Raw genomic sequence first — 10,333 nt, forward strand, 5'->3', positions numbered from 1 at the left:
GAGGGCGGGGCGCGGGCCGGGCGGGGGGCCGGGCGGGGGCCGGGGGTTCCGGGGCGATAAATCTTCATCAGGCGGCGGCGGGGGGGCATTAGGCGCTAATGGGAAGATGGAGGGGCTGTCGGCCGCGCGGGCCGGGCCTCATTTGTCCTGCTTCCCGCTCCATTGCGCCGCCGCCCCCGCCGCGCGCCCCATTTCCGCTCCAGACCTTTGCAAAGGTCTGGGGAGGGGGCACCAAGGAGCGGGGAGCAGTCCCGGGGACCAGGGGGGGCACCAAGAAGCGGGGAGCCCCGGGGACGGGGGGCACCAAGGGGGGCGCCAAGGAGCCCGGGGACGAGGAGAGCTGGGCTTGGGGCAGAGGCAGGAAGTCGGGAGGATGAGAAGTTGGGCCGTGGGGGGAGGGAAAACAAGAGGGGGTCCGCATGCAACGGGGTGCCCAGCATGCAATGGGGTCCGCATGCCACAGGGGTCCGCATGCCACGGGGGTGGTGCCCAGCATGCAAGAAGGGGTCCGCAGGCAAGGGGGGGCAGGCAGGCCGAGCTCCGCGCCGGGCTGGCTGGAATGGGGGGGCTCGCCAGCCTCCGGGCGGGGTCCCTGGAGGCCGAGGCCCCCCGCCCGCCGCGCCCGGACTCGGGGCCGCGTCCGCTCTCATTTCTCGGCCCATTTTTCTTCCTCTCCTGTCACTCGGCGGCGCCCGCCCGCGCCCGCAGCCGCCGCTGCCCGCGGGGACCCCGCCGCCACCGCCCGCACCCCACCCGCGGGGACCCCCGTGGCAGACACAGCCAACATCCCCTGACCCCCTCCTTCCCGCGCCTGCAGCCACCACCCCCCCCCCCCGCTCATCCTCTGTGCACCCCCTCCCCCCCATGTGAGTGTGCACCCCCAGCCCCAGTACCCTCCCCAGACCTCCAGGGTTTCCTGACCCTAATGTCGGATTCCTCAAGCCAGACCCACCATGCGCACCCCCACCTGTCCCCCCCCAGAAGCACCCAGGCGGACTGAAGACCCCTGAGGAAAACGGGGTGAAGACCCCAAACTCAGAAATGCCCAGGACGGAAACCCCAGCTCACCCCACACCCCAAGTGATGCTTCCAGGCCCGGGTCCTATTCCTTCCCAAGCTTGGCACCCAGGCCAACAGCTCTCCTGAGGCAGGAGCGGAAGTGGGCTCAGTCAGGGACTGCACGAGGTACCCCTAGGCCGGATGGTCACCCCAAAATTGGAATCAAAGGCCCCAAAGCCACATCTAAAGTATGCTTTCCTCAGCGAACCCTAGGCCAGTCACCATGACCTGGTCAAATGGTCCCCGTGGTTCCACTCATCCATTCCACATGGACCCCAGTTCTCAACATCCCACCCCAATTCCCAACACACCTCCACAAGGCAACCTGAGTCAACCATAAAGCAAACATACACTGGCTGCCAAACTTGGGTCACCTTCAAGTACCCTAAACTTGGCATCTGGGTCTCCAGACTCACCATCCCAAGACTCGACACAGCCGGTGAAACAGCACAGGAAATCACTGTCAACACAAATGTATCAGTTACCCCCCCCAACCTGGCAGAAGGCATTCTAGTCACCTCCAAATTCAGCATCTTTTTTTCATTTTTCTTTTCTGTTTTTTTTTTTTTGTTTGTTTGTTTTTTGGTCGGTCATGGGGCTTGAACTCTGGGCCTGGGCGCTGTCCCTCAGCTCTTCAGCTCAAGGCAAGCGCTCTACCACTTGAGCCACAGCGCCACTTCCTCGTTTTTCTTTTCTGAGTCAGGGTATCAGTATGTAGCCCACATTGGCCTTGGACGGATCCTCCTCCTGCCTCCATCTCCCAAAGGGCTGGGATTTACAGGCATGCTTCACCACACCTTTAGCCAAGGCCAGCATGTTCAACCCCAGCATTCCCACACCTCAAAGCAGGAACCAGCAAGTGAGGGCATCTCAACCATCCTGACCACCTACCAACCCCCCAAGCAAGAGGACTGTACTATACCAGATGAAAGCATGGGAGCCGGGCGCTGGTGGCTCGCGCCTGTAACCCTAGCTACTCAGGAGGCTGAGATCTGAGGATGGCCGTTCAAAGTCAGCCTGGGCAGGAAAATTCTGTGACACTCTCCAGTCAAGCATCAGAAAACTGGAAGTGGACCTGTGGCTTTGAGCTGAAGAGCTCAGGGACAGTGCCCAGGCCCAGAGTTCAAGCCCCACGACCACCAACAACAAAAAGGCATTGGAGCCTGGGGGTGGGAGTGGGGTGGGCAGGCAGCTAATTGGGGCCTACTCAGAATCCCCAGGCATGGCATGGGAATGTGGCTTAATGGTAGAGTGCTTGCCTAGTATGTATGAAGCTCTGGGTTTGATTCCTCAGTACCACATACATAGAAAAAGCCTGAAGTGGCGCTGTGGCTCAAGTGGTATAATGCTAGCCTTGAGCAAAAGAAGCTCAGAGACATCGTCCAGGCTCTGAGTTCAAGCCCCAGTACTGGCAAAAAAAAAAAAAAAAAAAAAAAAAGAATCCCCAGGCAGAGCAATGTAAACTAAAGTGTCTCTTCATCAGCTGGAACTAGGAGCCTGGGAACAGTGATACATAGACTAACAATCAAGTTCTGCTACAGGTGACCCCCCCTAAATTGGGATGGAGACCTTGGTTCCAAATAGACTCAGTAAACCTGATTCAGCCTCGGGTCCCCCCAGGTTTCCAGCCTGCTTTGGTCTCCCAGGAAGAGGCACTCTCCCTGGGGAACGTCTGGAGGATATACTTGTCTGCCCTCTGGTGGTCACTGCTGGAAGAGCAGCACCTTCAATGGCTCTCCAGGCTCCAATGACTTAAGTTGGGGGGGAGACGTCCTTGTCTGTCTCCTTACTCCCTGAGTTCCCGCTGAAGTCATCTGACCTCACTCAGGTCTCTTCTCTTCCTGCATATCTCTGCCTCATCTTCCTCAGATTAGATCCTCTCAGATGCAGTCCATTCCCCACAGGTCCCCAGAAGGCTACTTTTCTTTTCTTTTTTCTCCTTAGTCCTGGGACTTGAACTCAAGGCCTGGGCACTGTCCCTGAGCTTTCTTTGCTCTTGAGACACAGCTCCATTTCAGGCTTTTTGGGTGGTTAATTGCTCAAGTTGGCTTCAAACCTCAATCTTCAGATCTCAGCCTCCTGAATAGCTAGGATTACAGGCATGCACCACTAGTGCCTGGCTGGTCTCTCTCTCTTTTTCTTTTTAAAGCTAAAATCCAAAGACCTCATTAGGCTGTACAGGTCCTTTGGGATCTAGTCCTCAGTGTTATGTAAGGTTGTTCGCCTCATTCTACCAAGCACACAAGCCATCCTGTCATTAGCAGGCCAGACCTCAGTGCCTTTGCACTTGCTCTTCCTTCTGGAATACGTTTCCTTAGACCTTCATCAGTTGGGCCTCAAATCCCAGCAAGACCTGTCTCTCCATTCCTGAGGGGGTTCCCTGCTTGTTGTTGTTGTTTTCAGGGAGAGGACTGTATTGGGGGTAGAGCAAACTGCTGGCTCACAGGAGATGGAGGCGTGGGGAGAGAGGGGAAGGAAAAAGAAGAGCCTGCCCTCCACAGGCCCATCTGGATTCATGGCTGTTGATTTCCATATTCTATATTGTCACATCTTTCGAAGATTAAAAAAAAAGTGAAATGAATCATGTATCCAAATTTGTATCCTGCCAGCACAGTCAATGTAAAAATAGTTAATGAAGCCGGGCGCCAGTGGCTCACGCCTGTCATCCTAGCTACTCAGAAGGTTGAGATCTGAGGATCGCGGTTCAAAGCCAGCCAGGGCAAGAAAGTCTGTGAGACTTTTATCTCCAATGAACCATCAGAAAGCCAGAAGTGGCGCTGTGGCTCAAGTGGTAGAGCGCTCGCTTTGAGCTGACGAGCTGAGGGACAGCGCCCAGGCCCAGAGTTCAAGCCCCACAACCAACAATAAATAAATAAATAGGAGTTAATGAGGATGCCACTCCCTTTTCATTGAGTCTCTGAACAGCCTGCTGTGATTTGCACCCAGCACAGCTCCTAGTGGATGGCTGGGCCTCCCAAACGGGCCTGCCACCGGGGCTGGAGATGGAATTCCCGGGCAATGCTAGTGTTTGGAGAGGCCTCAATAAACATGGCTGGCTGGTGCGGCAGCCACGCATGGGGGGCTTTGGTGATGAGATGGAGGTGGAAGGCTGGGGCCACAGTGCCAGGCCTCGCAAGAGGCCACCCTCAACTCTTCCTGTGGCTGGTTCTGGATCCCAGAAACAGCTCATGGAGGCCTCCTCCCCCCTCCCCCCAGTCCCCTCTAGCACAGCTTCCCAGCCTCCAGCTGGCACTTCCTCCACCCACCCTTGCTCCCCACATTTTGCCCAGCCAGTCATGTCGGTGCCAGTGTTCCCACAGGGTGAACCTGCATCATCTCAACAAATAGCCAATTACACCAGGTGTGGCGGTGCATGCCTGTAATACCAACACTTGGGAAGCAGAGGCAGGATTGAGTGCTTGAGACCAGTTTCTGGGCTGCATAGCAAAACTCTTGCTTTGAAAAACCACAGGCAGAAGCACAATTGTGCCCTCTCTCTCTCTCCCTCTCTCTCTCCCTCTCTCTCTCTCCTGACACCTCTTCTGCTCATCTTCCTCAGTTCAGGTCTACTCTGTGTCACCTTGGGGGCTGCATCCTCTTTTGTGTTTGGTGGTGGTGGTATTGGGGTTATGAACTTGGGTCCTCAATGGTTGCTAAGCAAACACTCTTACCACTGAGCCATGGCTCCAGCCTCAATCTTGGCTGGTTATCTTTGAGATAAGTCTTGCTCCTTGCCTTGGTTTGCATCTGGGGAGGAACACATTAGGCTTTCCTGTCACTAGGATGATGAGTGCTAAGCCATTGTGTCTGTCTGGTTCTTGAGAAGGGGGCCTGGCGAAGATTGCAGCCCAGGCTGGCCTCCAACTGTGAACCTCCCATTCTAGTGGCTAGGATTACAATCCACAGGGGAGAGCTATAGACGCTGGCTTTGAGCCACTATCCTCAGATCTCAGCCTCCTGAGTAGCTCGGAGAGATGCAAGCAAGCCGCCGGCGCCCGGCTTGGCCATCCTCTTTAAGGTGGAAATCACTCCGGGACTCTCCCTGAGCAGAGAAGGCCTCGAGCAGCAGCATGAGGCTGCCATCCTTAGGGAGGTGTCCTCCAGTGGGCCCTTGGCTCACATGCGGGGACTCAGTGGGCCTTCAGGCCCTGGTCAGCGACTCATGGTGTCTAGACTGGTGTGAATGCATGCTTTCTATTCTTCAGCTAGGTCTCATGCTGTTGCCTGGTCCAGCTTTGGCCCATCATCTTCCCGTCTTCCTTCCCAAGTGGTTGGACCAGGCTTGCCTGCAAACAGCATTCTTCACCTAGAGCCGAGTCTGGAATTGTGGTCCACGGAGGGTGTGTGGGTGTGTACGTGCACCCCCCGCCCCCCCTGCCCCGGGAGCAGCTATGGATGGTTCCCACCGGTTGTCACCGCTAGAGGAAGTCGGCCGTCCTGGGTGACAGCACTGGGAGACTGCAAAGCTGGCTTCTGGCTTGCTCTTAACCTGCATGCCTCCCTCTACCTCACCCCTCCCTCCTACCACCCCACCCCTTCTCCTCTTGCTGTTTCTGCTTCATCTCTTCATGGTGGATCACAATGGAGAACAAGTCACCGCAGCTCATGCTGGAACGTGGGGTTGGACTCGGGGCCCTGGCCCCCTCTCCTCTGCTCTCCTTAGCGCTGGCACCACCTGACAGCGGGGCTTTCTGGGTGGTGCTGGGGATTGCACCCAGGGCCTAGAGCTTGCTAGGCAGGTGCTCTACCACTTGAGCCACGCCCCAGCCTTTTTTTGCTTTCTTTTTTTCATAGAAGGGCACTCACTTTTGCCTGGACTGGACTTAAGACAATGAGCCTCGTATCTTTGCCAATCTCTGCTTCCTGAGTTGCTGGGATTACAGGTGTGAGCCACCACACCTGGACCACCTATGACATTTTGCTCACAAGTCCAGTTGACTGTCTTTCCCACTTCTTGGGTCCCCGTCTTTGCCTCTGGTATGCGCACCATCCTCCCCTCCCCCCCCCCAGACTCACAGAAGACTCCGGAAAGAGTGCTCGGAATGAACAACAACAGTAACAACTTTATTTCCACAGGCGGACCCCCCTTGGGCTAGTGGTGTGGGGGGCACCTGTGGCTGGAGCACGGGGCATGCAGGACGGGGTGGCCAGGGGTAGCACCCCCCCCTGGGGAGGGACGTAGGCCCTGAAAGACGCCTCACACGGGTTCCATCTGCAGCTCCTCCCCCTCTGCAGGCTCGATATGATGGAAGGCGGCGTGGGAGCCGATGAGCACCAGGGTGGCTCCTGCCCCCAAATGGACAGTTCAAGGCCACACCCCTCCTTCTGTCCCCCACTGCCCAGTCCTGCCCCCAGACCCCATACTCACCCAGGACCCAGAAGACCGCGGAGCCCGCACCAGCCAGCCAGAAGAAGGGGAAGGAGACGCCTCCGGCCAGAGCGTACTGATGGGCTGGGCTCACCTCTCGGCCTAGGGACACACGTGTGGCGCACCTGTCCCCCTTGTGGCCCTTCCCGGGTACCCTTGCTGCCGCCCTCCCCACACATCTGTGACTATGCAAGGCCCTTCACAGCGCAGTCCCTCCCACTCCTCCTCATTCCCTCCAGTCGCACTCAGACACAGGCCAAGGCTCCACGTGGCGGCCCCCAGGGCCTTTGTCCTTTGAGATGTTTCCCAAGAATTTAGTTTGTGGCTGACCAATTATTTCTTATACAAATACAGATGTCTGTGCTTCCAAGGCTCCTCCCACCCTGCCTGCTTCCGTTCGCACAACTTGCAGGATCTGAAGGACCTTGACTCATCTCAACTCCCTGGAATTTCCCCCAGCATTTTCCTCCAAGTGGCCCTCGGCACCAGGCTGGGGTCACAGGAGTCTAGGCCTTTCCTTCCCCACTCACTCTCCTGGCTTTCTCCAAGATCTATCCTGGTCCCAGCCCCAGGGAGCAGGAGGAGGGTGACAGAGCGAGGCCTGTGTAAGGCCGCCATCTGCTGTCCACGATGGGAACCTGCAGCTGATGCTTGCTGCAGAAGTTAGAGCAAGAGAGGTGGAGACCAAAGTGCCATGAGTTTTTGGGTATTTCACTCCGGAGAAGAGCCATTTGGGGAGGGGGTGGAGCTAAGACTGGATGAGTGTAGGTGGAAGATCTGAGATCTCTCTCTTTTTTGGGGGGGGGGGTCCGGTCGTGCGTGGGGCCTGAACTCTGGGCCTGGGCGCTGTCCCTCAACTCTTCAGCTCAAGGCTAGCGCTCTACCACTTGAGCCACAGCGCCACTTCCGGCTTTTTTCTTTTTGCTTATGTGGTGCTGAGGAATAGAACCCAGGGCCTCATGCATGCAAGGCAAGCACTCTACCACTGAGCCACCTTCCCAGCCCCAGATCTGAGATCTTAAGGCTCAAGATTGCTGGTTGTAGTGTATACCCGGGTCCTGGCAGGCTTGGGTTTGGGATTGTAGGGACCTGAGAGCTGTCCAGACCCGGATGCCTTACCAAAGAGTACAAGCTTGGACTGCAGTGTGCGTAGGTAGAGGATGTAGCAGGCGCCAAAGAAGACGGCCAGGGCAACCAGCAGCATGGGGGACGTGACCCTGGGGGGATAGGGCGGGGATCAGGCACCTAGTGCCCAGCCAACCCGAGGACCCCAGGAAGGCCAAATCACATCTGGCCACCCTGAATTCTAGCCAGAAAGTACAGACCTGGCCCTCTGGTGACAAGCTCTGGCAGCATTAACCCCTTCCAGGGGCGGGGCTTGGGGCGGAGGGGGCTGGGCAGGGCTATGGGATGGGGCCTGAGGACTGAGGGAATGGGGGGGGGGACTGGGGCTGGGCGGGGTCTAGGGATAGCCTGGGGAGTGGAGGGGGCCTCTGGAGGAGTCGGGGGGCGGAGCCTGGACACGGAATACGGGTTAGGGTGGGGCCTCTGGTGGGGGAAATGGGTTGAGGGTGTCAGGGATTGTGGGGCGTGGCCAAGATGCGGGGGAGGAGCCTGTCTGCGGGACAGTGGCTGGAGGGGGCGTGGCCTCTGGCTGAGCCAGGCGCGGGGGCGTGGCCTGACAGCGAGACACCGAGCGGAGGGCGGGGTCTGGGGGCGGAGCCAGGGGCGGGGCGGGGCCTGTTCGCGGAACTGGGGTTGGGCGGGCCGGGTCGGCCCGCCGCGCGGCGAGCGCAGGGCTGCGGACACTCACACGCAGTACACGATGAGGCCCAGGAACACGAACACGTAGTTGCTCTGGTAATACTCCACATTGCGTACCAGACGCTGGCACAGCTCACCCAGGTTGCGGGGTCGTGAGAACCGATTCTGGTCCACGAAGGTGCCCCAGGGCCGGATGGTCGCGCGGCGTCGCTCCAGCCACTCCCGGCCTACGCCGGAGGGAATCAGCTTGGGCAGCAGGGTCCTGGCGGGCGGGGCCGGGTCAGCGGCAGGCCGGGATGGGGGCCCACACCCGAGGGGGACGTGCGGGGAGGAGGGTCCAGGAGGGAGCCAAGGGTTCTGGACCCCGAGGTGTGAGGGGGCCCGGGGATCCCGCGCCTTGGGTCGTGGGGGGGGAGTAGGGCAGCTAGCTCACGCGGCGCTCAGCCCTTCCGCCTCAGCATCCTTCTGCTGGTCCTTCTGAGCCGCCATGTCTGCGTCAGGAGGGGTAGAGCCGCTGTAACCCGCCCCGAGTCCCGCCGACTCTGCCGGCTCCGCCCGAGCCTGGTCCAGCCCGGCGGAGCCGACGTGGCGACGCTCCGAGCCACAGGAGGCGGTAGTTGTGCCGTCGAGCATTGTGGGAATTGTAGTCCTGATGGCGTCCGGAAGGGTGGGCATCATCATGGCGGCCTGGCTCGCAAGACACCTTGGGAGATGTAGTCCGGAAAGCCGGTGAAGGCCTTTGAGCATTGCGGGAGTTGTAGTTTGGGGGGGGGCGGGGCGGGTGGTGGTGGTAGAGTCCGGCAAGCTGGCTGTCAAGAGTGAGGACGTTGAGGGCTCTAATGGCAGAAGCAGGTGTTGTATACTCTCCTGTGGAGGATGTAATGGGAACTGCAAAGCTGTCATACTAGGATGCATAAAAGACATTGGGCCAGGTGCTGGTGGTTCACGCCTGTAATCCTAGCTACCCAGGAGGCTGAGATCTGAGGATGGCAGTTCAAAGACTGTCCAGGCAGGAAATTAACTAACACCAGAAATTGGGAAGTGGAGCTGTGGCTCAAAGTGGTAGAGCTCAGGAACAAAACTTAGGCCCTGAATTCAAGCCCCAGGACTGCCAAAAATAATAAAAATAAAAAAGACACTGGATGAGTTGGGTGTGGTTCTCACACCTGTAATCCCTGCTACTCAGGAGGTAGAGACAAAACCAATGCAAGCAGGGCTAGGCAGGGCACACCTGTCACCTCTGCTACACCAGAGGCTTAAATAGGAAAATGGTGACCTAGGCAGGCCCAAGCATAAACAGAACCTATTTGGAAAATAAAACAAAAATGTCTGGAGGGTGTGGCTTAAGTGGTAGAGTACTTGCCTAGAAAGTACGAGACCCTCAGTTCAAACCCCAGTACCCCAAAACCCACACAAAGCTAGCACTTGAGTTCAGGGTGGTGGGAGTGCAGCGGTGACTAGCTGAGCAGCCACCCCTGGAGTGAGGAATTGTGGGAACTGGGCTGGAGGCAAAGCCTCAGTGGCCTCTTCCCATGCCAGCTTGGAGAAGCTGAGCTCAGTTTCCTGATGAGAACAGAGCGAAAGCTTTTTGTCCCGTGACCTGCCAGGGGGCATGACTTGGGGGGACAGCTGCTGTGGAGTTGGGCTTTATGGGAGTGGGAAGAGGAATTTGGAGAGGTGAGGTGTAGGCATGGAGCAATTGGGAAAGGAGCCCTTTGAGAGAGGGATATGGGAGAGAGGACCCTAAAATGGTGACATGGAGGGGTGGGGACATTTGGGGCTCCTGAGAGAGAAGTCCCTGGCAGAGAGGTCTTGAGTTAGGGCTGGTGTTGGGAGAGGAGGAGCACCTGAGGAGATCGTGGCAGATGGTTGCTGAGCCCCCTCCAGCCTGAGGCCTCCTTCCTGCCTCATGCATCCACGAAGAGAGTGGAGCTGGCAGGGCAGGAAGATGGGTGACAGTGTTGGCTGTGTGACCCGGAAGTCCCTCCCTGCTGGGCCTTGGGCCTCCCATCTGTCTAAGGGAGTATTTTCCCCCTGACAAGGGATAGATGAAGCACATCCATGGGTGATCCACAGTGGTCCAGGCTCACACAGCCCTTTCTGGGACCAGCTCTGCCCTGGGATCACCAGGGGTCCCAGCAC

General features: G+C 58.1%; 1 protein-coding gene across 1 annotated transcript; it reads right to left on the reverse strand.

Annotated features, from left to right (window-relative positions):
- Positions 1-6,096: 6,096 nt before the first annotated feature.
- On the reverse strand, positions 6,097-8,808 carry LOC138811231 (prenylated Rab acceptor protein 1). Its single transcript, XM_069998922.1, has 5 exons — positions 8,625-8,808; positions 8,241-8,453; positions 7,547-7,644; positions 6,428-6,529; positions 6,097-6,345 (listed from the first exon to the last, which is right to left on the reverse strand). The coding sequence occupies exons 1-5, from the start codon at positions 8,678-8,680 to the stop codon at positions 6,257-6,259; spliced, it is 558 nt and encodes a 185-aa protein (XP_069855023.1). The 5' UTR covers positions 8,681-8,808; the 3' UTR covers positions 6,097-6,256.
- Between the last annotated feature and the right edge of the window lie 1,525 nt (positions 8,809-10,333).

Source organism: Dipodomys merriami, unplaced genomic scaffold (genome assembly GCF_024711535.1).
Source record: "Dipodomys merriami isolate MVZ:Mamm:240054 unplaced genomic scaffold, mDipMer1.0.p SCAF_52, whole genome shotgun sequence".
NCBI classification, from domain to species: Eukaryota; Metazoa; Chordata; class Mammalia; order Rodentia; family Heteromyidae; genus Dipodomys; species Dipodomys merriami.

Coding starts and splice junctions, on each gene's coding strand:
- LOC138811231 (XM_069998922.1), bottom strand. CDS start 8,680: ATGGCGGCTCAGAAGGACCAGCAGAAGGATGCTGAGGCGGAAGGGCTG. Junction 7,645..8,240: donor GGCCTCATCGTGTACTGCGT/GTGAGTGTCCGC, acceptor CTATCCCCCCAG/GGTCACGTCCCCCATGCTGC. Junction 6,530..7,546: donor GTCCAAGCTTGTACTCTTTG/GTAAGGCATCCG, acceptor GTGTGTCCCTAG/GCCGAGAGGTGAGCCCAGCC.